At 46.0% G+C, this 14,616-nt stretch overlaps 1 protein-coding gene across 1 annotated transcript; it reads right to left on the reverse strand.

Moving 5' to 3' along the window:
• Positions 1 to 736: 736 nt before the first annotated feature.
• Positions 737 to 14,403, reverse strand: DNAJB11 (DnaJ heat shock protein family (Hsp40) member B11). The gene is made up of 10 exons (XM_074912194.1): positions 14,213 to 14,403; positions 13,910 to 14,066; positions 10,242 to 10,339; positions 8,986 to 9,118; positions 7,890 to 8,032; positions 7,288 to 7,370; positions 6,617 to 6,674; positions 5,937 to 6,048; positions 5,369 to 5,528; positions 737 to 1,143 (listed from the first exon to the last, which is right to left on the reverse strand). The coding sequence occupies exons 1-10, from the start codon at positions 14,278 to 14,280 to the stop codon at positions 1,079 to 1,081; spliced, it is 1,077 nt and encodes a 358-aa protein (XP_074768295.1). The 5' UTR covers positions 14,281 to 14,403; the 3' UTR covers positions 737 to 1,078.
• Between the last annotated feature and the right edge of the window lie 213 nt (positions 14,404 to 14,616).

Below are 14,616 nucleotides of genomic sequence, written 5' to 3' on the forward strand. Positions count from 1 at the left end.
CTGGGTCTTCACAGAGACCAGAGCAGCACCAGGTACCTCCCTGCCACATCACCAGGCCCTCAGTTCAAACAAAGCAGCTGCAGAGCTTTTGCTGGTATTTGCAGCTGTGGTTTTACCCTTTACAGCAGCTCACAGCTGAGATCACTGAAGGGACCATTCCTCATTAGACCAGTGACTTGCAGCTGTCCCAGGGCAAGGGCTGCTGAAATACATAACCAGGCAGTTTTTGCCATTCCAACTCACACCTTTATTTCTGTGCTGCTAGCTTCACCCGTCCTCACAGAGGACAGAGTGCAGGAGGTAAGTGAACTCTTTCAGACAAGTTGTTGGTTACATTTAGGGGCATTGAGGAAAAAACAAGGCCACAAGGAGCCATTCCCATTATTTTCCAAAATCCCACCATGAAAGTCTGCAGAGTCTTTGTTAAGCTGTTGTGACTTCAAATTTAAAACCAAGCATTAACTTTTGGGACAAGAGGATTACCTGGCAGTTAGAGAGAGTCCACAGGAGCCTTAAGAGACACTTTTCCCCTGCTTTTCCACCATATGTGAGGACCATAAAGGCTCTCCTGCCAGTCCACTCTCAACAGCACCTGTACTCCAGCCCCAGAAATGCAGACTCTGGGCTCAGAGGGGAAAGGGGATGATGGGCTGGGAATAAAAAAAAAAACCCCAAACAACAGAAACTTGGAAAAGACTGACACAAAGGACATAAAAAGCAGGAGAAGCTATGAAAATATGTTGAGATGGTCAAGAAAAGTCACATCAAAATATATTTAAAAACCAGAAATTCCAATCTGCATGGAATTTAAGATGCCTTTCCCCACCTTTTTTTTCCTGCTCAAGGAGTCTTTGTTGTTCCAGGACGTGGAACATAATAGGCAGCACCAGTTATGTCCTGAAAAGGGTAGTATTTTCCCCCAACTCGTCTGAGCACTTCCACCATTTACAAAGAAAAAAATTTATATATACCTCAACAATTGCCCCACCCTCCCTCTTTTCCATTCTACAGTAGGCAGGAGAAAAGACTGCAACAAATCTGACTTCTCATTTTCAGTTAAGTCCAATTTTTCCACACATCAATATCCCTGCAATCCATTGTACACCTTCTGCACAGATCCTTGTTTCAACAGCTGTTTGAGACCTGTAAGAGAAAGGAAAGCGTTACTGCACAGCACAAACAGGAGGAGGACTCTGCATTTGCTGTTCCTGCTGCATTTACACATCTGGCTTGTAGGTCCCGTGGCACCAGCTTTTCAAGGCTGAGCCCACATATCTGAATAATGCAAACACTGGTACTCTAAGAGCATCATGGAAAAAAAAAAAAAAAAAAAGGAAAAATCCTCCCAAACCCAGTGGTGTGACAGCTTTACTCCTGCTCTTCAGCAATCCTACAAGGGGAAACAGGACTGAGGTTAGTGATGCTCTAAGTGCTTTCACGCACTCCTGGGACCACACAAGGCCTGTGGTTGCAAGGAGAAAGCTTCCTCTGCTACAAACTCAAAGTCCAGCACACCACCTCAGGATCCTCACAGCTCTGTAAGGGATAAAACTGACACTCGGGGATCCTTTGCTGTTGGAAGTTGACAACAATTTTGTCATCTTAAGTACAAATGGAACAACAAATAACTTGCTGAGTATTTCCAGAGTCTAATTCATTTAACTCATGTGCTCAGGCTCTCTCTATAGCTCAAGAGAAATCTGCTAGCAGCAAGTTTGGGAGGGTTATGCTTGAGCCCTTTTGGACTTGCCAGCTGCAGAAATCCACAAGTAATTAGAAAGCAGAAGTTTTCACAATGGTATGTGGTGCCTGGGGACACTACTGACCACTAGAAGTAGTCCCTGAAGGCAAAAAGAGAAGTAAACTTGTTAACTGTGGGCTTAAGTATCTGAAAGCCTGAAAATCCTAAGCTTTTTTTGAAACTCACTGTTTCCCAAAGGAATCTAGATGACTTTTCACATACCATCTTCCCCACCCCTGAAAGCCCATTCATAAAACATTTCAAAGAACTGACTGCTCTGAGGTCCTGTCAGTATCAAATTCTTACCAGAACAGAGTAAGAGAAGAGTGAGTCAGCCCTTAAAACCATAATAACTCATCTACTGGGATCAGCACGTTCAGGGGAAGACTGGCAGGTCTTCACTGCTACTTAAAAGGGCAAGTCCACACTAAACAGAGGAAGTGGACGGGCAAGAATAGATGTGTCACACTTTTTCCAGAGATAATCAGAGGGGACTCCCTCTTTAAAGTCAGCCTGGTCACACACTGCCTGGACTCCCACTGCCCTGGCCAAGGGGCCCCTCAGGGCATGGCAATATCTCTGCTCTGACCAGCACTAGAAACCTTTGAGCCTGAGGAGGGGCTGTCAGGACCCAAAACAGAGGGGAAAACTTCCCATGCCAAGGGTAACTTTCAAATAATAATAAAAAATTAAGCTAAACCGATATAATTCTGCTGTTGGGATATCTCCAAAACAGCATCAGTCTTGCAACAAAGCACACAAGCAGCTGGCTTGCACCTCAACATGACAGAAGACAGGATCACAGCCCTGCCTCAGATCAGCTTGCTCTGCTGCTCCACTGAAGCCAGAGTCACGGTGTCATACTGTACATGTTTGTACAACAGGTCACATTAGGCTACCAAGAAAATAACGCTGTAGTTGTTAACTTTAAGTGAGGTAACAGGCATGGTAAGGGAGGATCAGTAATTAAATCAACCAGTTTACTTGTACAGAAAGACCCCCCAACCTTTCAGGCACTCAAGTCCTTTTTCACAAAATCCACATAAAAGAGAATATGTCTCCCTGTAAACCTTGTCCTGCTTGCCTACTCTTATATCATTCTGGCCACAAATAACTACTGTCCTTTAAGAGCAGGGTCACAGTAGCTCTGTTAAAATACTGGAAAACTGTCCTAGAAGTAGTACCTGAAACCGAGATGGCTCTCTGCCAGGCAAGAACTATTCATGCTTCTTGCTTGCTGGCCAGTGAATCCTGAACTCTTTTCTACGTTCAGAAATATCCTCAAGAGCAAAGTGAGCCTCTGTACAGGAGCTGCTAATTGTTAAGGATCAGTCATTTTCCAGGGGAGTGCAAGTTCACTTCCCCTCCACAGCCAAAGGAGGCCCAGGGCCACTTCCTGGCTGTTGGGCAAGAGGATGTGCCTCCTGAATGTGTAGTTCTTTGAAAGGAAGGATATAGCTGGAGAAAGGTGTGCTCCAGTAACCCTGAAAAAAGTGGGATTTGCACCATACTTGTACCTTGTTTCCTGCTAGCTATCTCTAGGCAGCTGCCTGCTGGCCTGGATATCCTTGATAGTGCACAGGATATTTCAACGCATACCTGACGTTCAATCAGGAATTCCAGCCAGGAACCCTGGCTTTTGGTGTTACTGCACCTCAGGCATTTTTTACTAGGGCCAACTCTTGAGATTTTTCTGACACCAACAGGTGACAGGTTACAACACAACCTGGGCCACTTTGCTGCCTGCTGTTGGTCTCTGAGCACTTCAGAATGAAAGCATGGGATCCAAAACAGACAATAAACAAGTGTCAGGAGAGACAAACGAGAGATATGTGAAAGAGAAATTCACCTCTGATCAACAGGCAATAAATTCCCTGATGTCACACTGGCAGGAAAGCAGGCATATTATTTCTCTGACTAAAGCTTAGACTGACCAGAGCGGTGCTCTCAGAGTCAGAGTATCTCCTGACTGCCACAGGAGCTGCACATATAGTTTTGAGATAAGAAATCAGGACCACTGCCAACAATAAGAAAAAAGGGTTGTTTTGAATTCTAAAGCCTACAATCTTCCTTTGAACATGTACACTGAACTGCTGCCACACAACATGAATAGACCTATTCCCTTGTAAAATCACTGGATGTTTGGAGATATTCTAGCACACAGAAGTGCATCTGCCTGCCTACCCAGTCACCTTCCCCTGGGAAGTGTGGAATTGCTTTAGGAGGGAGTGGAACATCCAAAGGCCCCATGCCTGAACATGCTCGTCTCAGTACCATCACCCATCTGTTCCCAGGATATCCTTAAAGGCATGCAAGAATTTTCCACAAAGACAAAGGCTTCTGTTGCTGCTCCTCGTCTGGTCTCTTCTAAACTGCCAAGAGCAACAACTGGAATAATCTCACATCTGTTCAAGAGGTGCTGTCACCTTATGAAGTTTCAAGAAGGGCAGCAGAGCCTGGAATGAGACTTCACACTGATGCAGTCGCTGTGCTCCGCAGCCCTCACGGGGCACGGACACTTGCAACGAGCAGGAAAGCATGGGGGTCAAAACAAACCAGATGCACTCAAAGCAGAGTCCTCACAGCCCAAAGAGCTGCAGAGAAACCACAGAACAGTCAACCCTGGAGCTGCAGCTACCAACTAGGCTCCAAGTGGCAGCCAGCAGTATGGCCAACACAGCAGAAAGAGCCCTAGGGCTGAGGAAAAGCCCACCCACGGCCTGGCTTCCCTCTACAAACTTAAAGGGTCCAGGAAAGCCACACATTTGTCTCATTCTACCAGGAAAGCTGCCAGAATCTATTAAAAGAGCACCTTCAGAAGAACAAAATGATAGCCCTGACCAGCAAGAAGTTCTGGGGGGTGAGGATTTTCTAAACAGCTGCACTGTTACATGCCAGGAAGTTCTCTGCCCCGTAGCAGTGGATGGGGCCCTTGATGCCTATTCTGATGCCCCAAGCAGAGCAGCAGAACCTACCATAGAGGCTGCTGAAGCAAAGAGTAATTTCTGGCTAGGAGTATTGTATTTACCCTCTTGTCAACTTTAGGATTTCTACATGCTTCATCAAGTTTCCATTGGAGCAGATATCTTCTACAAAATATCTGCATTGCACCCTTCTTCCCCACATGGCCACAAAACACTTAGGGTAGAAGAAGATGTGGAGAGAAACAATCCTTCTCCTGATGCTGCACGACACACTCTACCCTTGACAGTAGAGGGATTTTCACAAGTCCTGTCTCCAAGAAAGTAGAAGCAGGGGCTGGAAAACCACTTGTGATCCCATTCCAGCAGAGGCAGAGCAGACAGAGGCTAAGCCCAGTAAGTCTTTCAGCTCAGGCAGATGGCCAGCTACAAAACAAAGCACCTGCAAACTTGCCAAGTGCTACATCCCAGCAGTGGCACATCCAAACCTAATCTGGTTCCCTACAACTGCAGCTCACTTGCTTCAAAGGGAAATGGAAGTTAAGAGAGTTGGCCGATGCCCTGTGATTATGCTGTACAAAGGGCACAGGGAAAGGAGATCCCCTCCTGACCATTACAGGCCACTGGTTCAGTTGTGCCAGTTTCTCATCAGCTTTGGCAAGAGGTCTGTGCAGCCCAGTGCATGACAGAGCTTCAACACACGCACCTTCCCGCTGTTCATTTGTCAGTTGCTCTTTGGGGAACTCCACATCAAATGTTATTATTAGTGAGCCTTTGATATTATTGTTATCAAAATTTGGAAGACCTTCTCCTTTCTTCCACAGTTTGGCCCCGGGTTTCGTAATTTTATCACGAGCAACGTGAACCTAGAGACAAAAGAAATTTCACAACATTACTAGCGTTCTGTGCATGTACCCCAATACTCCAATGCCCTTTCCAACCCACTGAAAAGCTTCAACTGACATTGATTCATTGCCAGTCAGTGATATTCAAGAGGTCCAAGCAGCATTACTGACAGGACACAGGCCAGAACAAACACCACCCAAGACAGCACATACAGTAACTGCTGTGACAGCCTGGAACCGAGACTCACGCTGTGCGCCTCTTGTACAGAGCCTATTTTGGCTCCATGGGAACTGTCTGGAAGGCTCTAGTAGAGGAGATACTGTATACAACCACCAGCTGCAGACACCCAGAGCAAGCCAAGCCCCAGCACAGGAGACCTGCAGTTAAATTTTGTTTACACACAGCAAGAAGGCAAACTAATGCCTCACCTTGTGCCCATCCAAGTGGGCGATATCCATTTCAAAGCCTGTAAGTGCCTCGACCAGCGAGATTGTCACGTTTGTGTACAAGTCATCTCCTCTTCTTTCAAAGACTGGGTGCCTGTGGAAATAAATGACATTGGAACTTTTCTCCTTCCTCATAGGGGAAATAGGTCCTTTAGCTTCCTCCCCTCTATTTATGAATTTAGAGGATTCACAAATCAGAGAGGAAGTGAAGAATGAATGAACTTTAGCTTCATTTTCCTGTGTGAGGTAGGTACTTCTAAACCTTTCTATTTCTAGGGCAATGAGTGGTGAGGCGTGTCAAGAAGCTGTGACTCATGCAACAATCTTAGTAGTGCGTTTCCTTATGATAGGGAGATAGTAGGTTTATGGAAAAAGGAGATATTTCATGTGATTCACACAGGACCTACTAATGCATGCCAGAATCTGAGCCACACAAAATAAAACTGGAATTATCGCAGCATCTTAAGTGGTGAATCCAGCTACTCTAGCATCATCAGGGTTGAAAATCCTGCACAGCCCGGAGTACCAGACTCCTGACTGCATCAACTCTGCTGAAGGGCAAGTTACATGCTAGCCAAGCTGGCAACACTGGCTAGAAAATTGCTTGCCTGCTTCCTTTACAGTAACCAGAAAAAGCTGGTCTAACCAGGCCGGTTACTTACTTAAGAACTTTTATTCGGAAGCGCAAATCACCTGGCTCCCCATCCACATGGGGTTCACCTGTGAAAAAGAAAAGTTTTGTTTAAAGGAGCTAGTTAGTAAAAACCTGAAGAAACAAGCAGCATATTAAACACAATAGAGATTTGCAGCTCACATGTTAAAGTAAAAAACAACTAGCTGACCCTCACATGACTAAAACCCTGCTTACACATATCTGTTATTTAATAGTCTAGGACTTTCTGAGTACGGCCTCAATGAGCTCATACCTCTCCATTGTTCTGAAAGACTTGCCTGCATGTTAATGATGTCCTTTGCTTGTTGAAGGACTTCATCTCCTTGAGCAGAGGGGATTCCCTCACATACTCAAGCCTGGAACAGATGTTCCTGCTCAAAAGTCATCTGAAACATCAGATTTAGAGCTTTTGTGTGTGTGCGCACCCCCAATACCAGAAAAGGGAGTGGAACTCAAGAGTTATCTAAACTTAGCAAAGATTATGCTCCTGGATATCAGCAGCATTTGGAGGACACACCACTTAAAACCACGTGTTACCCAAAGCAGGGCTGTGTTACCCAAAGCAGGGCTTGGATACCATCATTACCATGAAGAGCAGCCCTGCATCACGGAAAAGCAGCAAGTCAAAGCTGAGCAGCAGGGCAGTGCCCAGAGACATACCTTCACCAATGAAGGGATACTCCATGCCATCCCTCACACCTGGCTCTATCTCCACTTCCAGTGTCCGCTCCTCATTCACAAGCCTGCAAAGGGGAAGAGCAAGAAAGCACTAAGTTTTCAACAGCAGGTGCTACCACCTACTGTTGAGTTACTGGGATGAGAACACCCACACAAGTTAACATGCACTTTCTCCTTACTCACACCTCAAACAGGAGGGCAAGCACTGCCTTTCTTGTGTGCTGATACTCATCTAAAAGAAGGCAAAGTTAAGCTCCTAAATGCATAGTCAGCAACTGGATACATGACTGCAGCACAGTCCATGTCCAGCTCTTCCCAGCTGGAAACTGGGGGCTTGCCTGACTTTGTTTATTCAGATTTACTTGTGGAACTGGAATAAGAGGCTGAAAGAGCAAAACGGGGAGCTCTACATCTAATAGAGTTGGCTGTCTCGACTGTAAGAGTAAAGGCTGGCTCCGTGGAAATAAACCAGTGTCAAGTTTTTCCAAATTCCCCAGGTCATACTGATAGCCGAGGCGCTTCCCTCCACCTAGTGGCAGGTTTATTCAAAACATCCATATAGCAGTAAAGAGCACAAAACTCACTTGACATTTGGACATTCATCACAAACAACTTCTTGAGTCATCTGGAAACGTCCAGGTCCCAACTGGGTGGTCCTCATCTCCTGTCGGCAATTGCATTTCCTTTTTCCAGGTGCCTGTCTTGCCACTGGCTTGTTCCTGACAACCTGCACAGAAGTAGAAGATACCATGATACCAGCATACAGGCCAGCACTCCTGGGTCTCCATGAGAGTCTGGATTTCTCAAACAGTCTGAATTTTGTGAACAGTTTTGTGTGCTGCCTCCACAGAACCTCCAAACAGCCTCAGCAAAACATTCTAACACCAGTTTTCACCTCACATCTCTTGCTGATCACACATTAAATACCTAAAAAACTCTTCCTGACACCACTCTTACTATTTCCTTTCTTTTTCCTGCACACCTTTCTAAATAGGGAAGGTAATGCTAGGATGAAACACCTCATACTTTGGTTACAATAGCTTCCTTGTCCCACACAATGGGCAAAATTTTTTGGAGTTCTTCATTTACCCAGACACTCACCACACAAACTCAATCAACACAAATTCTAACATGCAGAATAGCAGGGATTGTCAGCACCAGAAGTGTAACTTGCTTAACCCCCCCCATAATTAAAGGCCACCATAAATTTGCCAATTATGTAATCCTGAAAGTTGCAGCGACATGTTTGGCCTATGAAAAATCCTCAGCATCCTTTAGCAAGAATTGAAAAATGAATTTGAGGGATATAAATGGGCCTTCAAATACCGCTAAGTTCTAGGGAGAGACCACTTACACCTTTTCCAAGTGGGCTACTGCAATAAAAAAAAAAAACCCTACAGCTAGTCACCAACAGCCAATAAATAAATTATGATCACAAGAAGCATCTCATTATAAAGAAATTGCCAGATAGCAAATATGAATAAATATATTACTTCTTCAGTTAACTACTAGCAAATAGCATCACAACATCCGCCACTGTCACTGCCAGATACTGAGAAAAAGAGCATCTATTTCAGTTTTATTCTTTGGGAGAAAATATCATTCTGAGCAGTGGCCAGGCCAGGCATCTCAAACCTGAGAACACACTGGAGAGACCGACAGGCAGGCAGTCAAACTTACCTCTACAAAGTTTCCTGAATACACTTCCTCCAGTGTAACCTCTAGGTCTACGATGATGTCACTTCCCCGGGGAATGTTCCTGTCTTGTTGGCGAGGGTTACCTCCAAACATGAACCCAAAGTCCCCGAAGAAGCTGAAATGAAGCACATCAATTAGTTCAGGAAGGAATTCTGATCAAATGAAGCTTTGATGGAGAGAGCCACCCAAGGCAGCAGCAACATGCTGCTTGGTAAATGCTTCTAGTCCCTTAGAGAACCACCTCCTCGCAGTGTAAAAGCACCATAGTAAATCCAGATACCCCTTTTTGCTCCTCCAGGCCACAAGCTAATGCCTTCAAACAAAGTGGACACTTTGGAAGAGTTTTCTGTACTAAAGAAATCAGGTTTTGGAGTGGGAGTTGAATGCCAACTCCTCAAAATCTGACCACCACCTAAGGGAACTATTCTCCATACTGCACTGCTGCTCAGTCATCATCATCACCACAAGGTGCAAGCTGAGTAACGCTCCATCTCTGCCACTGCAAGTCAGTGCTAGTAGATTAGTTTTCAGTAATTTGAGGACAAGGGGGAATGATAAAAAGCTTCCCAGCAAGTCTAGATATTTTTCCTCAAAGCAGACCAGCAGATGGTGTGAATTCTCATCCAGAAGGTTTACACGCAATGAGCAACTTCAGGAATTGTTAGTAATAGTTAGCAAATCTGTGCTTTGCAGAACCAAAGGGGCCTTAAACAGAAAATCAGGTTCTGCCTGAGCAACATGCAAATGCCTTCAGACTTCAATGATCCAAATTCTACAGTGGCTCTGAAATGTCACGTCAGTCACCACAGCATTACTTTGCAAAAGAAAAATGACCCCTAAAGCACACACATGATCTATGACAACAGGTCAAACATCAGTCACATACCAGATAACCCAAGGAAGCTTGTACACGTTTAATGCAGCTGCAGCACCTTACAGATCACGCACGCTAGTGATGCAGCTAGTCAAGTGAACAAGAGGAGCCCGTGTTAGAAGACACCACTGGCTCCTATTCACTGCTCTTAAACCAAGTGATGCAAGACAGACAACTGAAAAAGGCACATGGGATATCCACTGTAAATGTATGTCTTCAAATTATCAACTGTCACTTCAGATCGGTCCCTCTGGACTGGGTAAAAGACCTTAACATACAATTTGCTTATGTCAAGTCTCTGCATGAACATCACAAAATTAGAGCACCAACTGTAGAATAGCCTGATGTGGTAAAGTCTCCTTACTGTGAGAAGATGTCTCCGTGGGAGCTCTGGTGCCCATCCTTCAACCCCTCCTCACCGTACGCATCATATTGCTTCCTCTTCTCCTCATCTGACAGCACCTGGCAAAGGGATGTGAGCAGACAGGATATTCACCCACAGTCTAGCTGAGTTATTTAAACAAGGCTCTGAGAAAGCTCATCAGGACTTTTCACTGAGGGACAAACAGCAACACTTTACGTTACAGAAACGCTGGCTAGAACTTGCTTGCTGCACTGGACTACAAGAGTTAAATATTTATCAGTTAAACCCATAAAAAGTACAGTTAGCTTATTAAACCAGCCAAAGCCACATAGAAAAATATAAACAATACTGAGTTTATATTAAGGATTAAAAAACAATCAGGAGGAATGATTCAAATCAGTCCCTACAAAGCAGGACACACTGAAAAACAAAAAAATAAGAAATCGTCACATACCACCACCCATTTCTCAATTTGTTCTTCAACTACACAAAATGTGTATTTCTCTGGCTGCTATTTCATAACAATCAGCAGTGATGGCAAGTTTGGCTACCAAGCTGAACCTGCTAAATAAATATGGTAACTCTGCACCAGTCCGAATGCTGGCCCTCATTCCTAACGGCAGCAAAAGTTAGAAGTAACTTCAGTACTGAGGCAGAAACCCACATTCCAACACACAACTTTCAAGATTGTAAAGATTCAATTTTAATTTTTAAGTATTGATCTTTATTCTTTCCTCTCCCAGAGGCCCAGAAGTTTCCAGTCACGTTTAGTCTTCCTTCCCCTTCCTCCCCCTGCTGATCACCTTTGGGAAGGTTGAAATTGCCAGATTAGCTTTCACACTCCTAGAGAGGTGGAAACAGGTGGAGAAACTGGCTAAATGATGAAAAACTGCCTGAAATTGCAACCGATGATAAATGGTATAAACAGGGAAAAAAAAACAACAGTGTTTTTACTAGATTGATCTAGTAGGTAAGTGCTCAATTCTCCCTTTGCCACTTCAGATTTTGCATTAAAACACATACTTCCTAGAACTGGGATAAGCTTTCCATTCTGCGATCTGTCAGTGTCAGAGGAAAATTCTTCTGGTAAAGTGCTGCAGAGTATTGACTACACCATGAGTAATAAAAAAAGGAATGAAGAACACAAAATATTTGCCTTTCCATTAATTTTCTTTCTTTCTGCAGGCTGTTGGAGAACACAACTCCACGAACACAATTTCAAGTACTGTGCTGAGACTTCACATTTGTTATGTCAGGTTGCCTCAAAAGCAAAGCAACTGCAGCAGATAAGCTTAGAAAAAAACCCCATGGAAACTCAACCACCAAACCATCCTGAGACTGACTATGCACAGAGGAGTCTCAGCTCCCTCACACGAGACCAGCTTCCTTTCTAACCGAATCAACTGCAATTCAGACCACACAGCTGCAGGGTGGAAATCACTTAGGCTGTGAAAATGAAGGAGAGAGTAGCTTAATTAACCTACTTTCCCCACATTTTTTTTTCAGAAGACTTTACTATAGTCAGCTAGCCAAACCCTGAGCAGTGGCACTACTAACAGAGGCTGTTGCTTTACGGCAAAAGGCATCCTGGTTTAGATTACAAGAGAAAAATAATTATAGCTCCATTTTGCCCAAAACAATCAAATCAGCACACTGCATCTCATAGTTCAGCAGAAGGATTTGGAAGCTGTACTGGCTAAACAAAAAGACTGTGTAGGACATCAAAATGCTACTTCTTCCAAACCTTTCTTAAAAACCATATATGCCAATTCTGGATTTCAATACCCTGATGCATCTCTCTTCAGCAAGAAGCACATGAATGAAGATTTTGAAAGGAGGTTTCCTCATTTAATTTAATTTTCACCAGCACCCAGCAAAAGCATGTTGCATTATTGTTGTCTGTGTTAGCACTAGAACTTCACACTTCGTGTTGAACAAGGACACTGCTGTGCTTCAATAACACCCTGGTGAGGGGGAGGCAGACTCAGTCACTGCTCATAAGAGTTAGCATTCAGCTATTCCTGCCACTACATCCCCTGCTGATTTGATTTTACAACCATTTTCTCCCGAGTGTTTTTAATAGAAAGAGTACTCTCAATTGTTACTATGGCAAAGACTTAAATAAACTGGGACTCGGGGAAGAGGTAGAGAAATGCTTCCCATGCATAAAGCACTGTCAAATGTGACAAGATCCCAACTGACAGAAACAGCATCAAGCTCACAGCTTTGAAGTAAACTGCATGCATCAGTCTTCAGATGCTGCAAATGACAGGTAACAAATACGTTCTTCCAGAAAAGAATTCTTCATGTTCACTGATCTCCCTGTGATAGTTCACCCAATTTATTTAAGAATTGCTAAGTCTGAACTAAAAAGAGGCCCCAGCTCTGATACAAAAATAAAGTGAATACATTCCCCTTTGCTCTGAAAAAAACACATTCAAGCTGTTTCACTTCCTCATATATTTGCATATCTGAAGAGCAGAGGAGCATCAGGGATGGAACAGCTGCGGGCTGAGCAGCACCACCAGACTGCAGCAGGAACACAAACCCTCTCCTTCTGAAGCTCAACTCCTCAAAGAGGACACAAACCTCCCACCCAAACAGCCCACCAGTGCAGGCAAGCTCCTGGTGGCTGCTACAAATTCTTGCTGGTCACCTCAGGGGCCCTCTGCTCCATGGTGGATGGCAGGGGCAGACGGAAACCAACAGTGACAGAAGAGTAACAAAAAGGACAGAGAACGTGGAAGAAACAGATCCTATCACCCTGCCTGAATTCCGTTAACATGCACATACGTGGCAGAGAAAGGCTTTGACTTCAAACATTTGGCTAATGAAATAATCTGTGTGTGATTTACATAACACACCATGCTATTAGTAGCAGGTATCATTTGTACGTTACTAAATTATCACGGAAACAACAGGAATCCTCATGCGTATGTGACCCACAATTATTTTTCCCACCTCAGTGTCTTCTAAAAGGCAAACCAACCACCTTTTATCTCCTATCAGCTCAGCCTTACTCACATCCAAGCCTCATACATAGACTTGTTCTTGTGCCAATACTTACAGCTGATGCAACTATTTCTCTAAGAACTATTAATAAATAACACGTAACTTTAAACTTGCTGTCTTCACTTCTTCTGGCTAAGTGAGTGAAGATCTTTTATTGTCCTCTGACAGAAGGAGCTCTCTAATTCAACCCAGTAGCCTCACTACCTTTGCTCCTAATCAACCTGGTAGCCTCACTACCTATGTTTTATTTGGTAGAATGTCTGAATTTCGACACAGTAATAGGAGGAGGATGAATTGCACCTGCACCTTACACAGAAAAGCCTTTATATTTCCTAGAAGCCCTCTTTTCTCACTGTCCTGAATGTTACAGGAAGAAGCCTCATGAGACTCCCCGTTAACCAAGCTCATTTTCATGCTCCTGGCATGTTTTACCACGAACCCCATCCACCCTTCACAGTCTGGGAAGTGCCAGGAGGACTTAACGTTCGCTCTCCGAGTTCCTTACAACATGGTGCACAACTCTGCCCCTCTCCTTCCCCAACAGCTCCCCCAGGCCCTGCTACGCCCTGCCCTCCGCCGCAGGGAGCGGTACCGCTCAGCAGGGCCCACGGAGGGGCGCGGGGCAGGGGCGGGGGGCCCGCGGCCGCCGGCCTCACCTCGTAGGCAGCCCCCAGGTCCTGGAACTTCTCCTGAGCCCGAGGGTCGTCGGGGTTCCTGTCGGGATGGAGCTGCAGCGCCAGTTTCCGGTAGGCCTTCTTGATGTCCTTGATGGAAGCGCTGCGGGACACTCCCAGGATCTTGTAGAAGTCCCTCCTGCCGGGGGTGGGGAGGGGAGAAAGAGAGAAGGGAAGGTGAGCGGGCCCCGTCAGCGCCGCGCAGGCGCGGGGGAGCAGCAGGGCAGGCCCGGCGCTGAGGCCGGGGGTCACAGGCCCGGCGGCGGCACGGCCCGGCGCACTCACCCGGCGGCGGCCTCCCCGCAGAGGCAGAGCAGCAGCAGGCAGAGGCGGCCGAGCCAGCCGGGGGCCATGGCGCAGCAGCCGGGCCGGGCCTGCCCGGGGGGCGGCGGGGAGCGGCGCTCTCCAGACGGGTCCGCGGCGCCGCAGCCGCCGGCCCCGCCACCATTAGACGTGAAGCGGAGCCCGGCGACGGCCGCCGGCCAATGGGAGCGCGGCGCGGCCCCGCGCGCTGCGTGCCGCTGGCCTATCGGCTGCGCACACTTCACCGCCGCCTCGACGCCGCTGGCCAATTGCCTGCCAGTACGTCGGCTCTGAGCCCGCCGGACCAATCAAGACTCAGCGCGTTACGCCACGCCCTGCCCTATCGCTGCTCCAGGCCGCTCGGAAGTACGGGTTCGCCCGGAAGC

This window comes from Athene noctua, chromosome 8 (assembly GCF_965140245.1).
Source record: "Athene noctua chromosome 8, bAthNoc1.hap1.1, whole genome shotgun sequence".
NCBI classification, from domain to species: domain Eukaryota; kingdom Metazoa; phylum Chordata; class Aves; order Strigiformes; family Strigidae; genus Athene; species Athene noctua.

What these genes read in the sequence shown, in the direction of transcription:
- DNAJB11 (XM_074912194.1), bottom strand. Translation starts at nt 14,280, where the DNA reads ATGGCCCCCGGCTGGCTCGGCCGCCTCTGCCTGCTGCTGCTCTGCCTC. An exon ending in ACCTGGGGGCTGCCTACGAG is followed by an intron (nt 10,340 to 13,909) that starts GTGAGGCCGGCG and finishes TCCCTTTGCCAG; the next exon opens with GTGCTGTCAGATGAGGAGAA. An exon ending in ATTCAGGAAACTTTGTAGAG is followed by an intron (nt 8,033 to 8,985) that starts GTAAGTTTGACT and finishes ACTTCTGTGCAG; the next exon opens with GTTGTCAGGAACAAGCCAGT.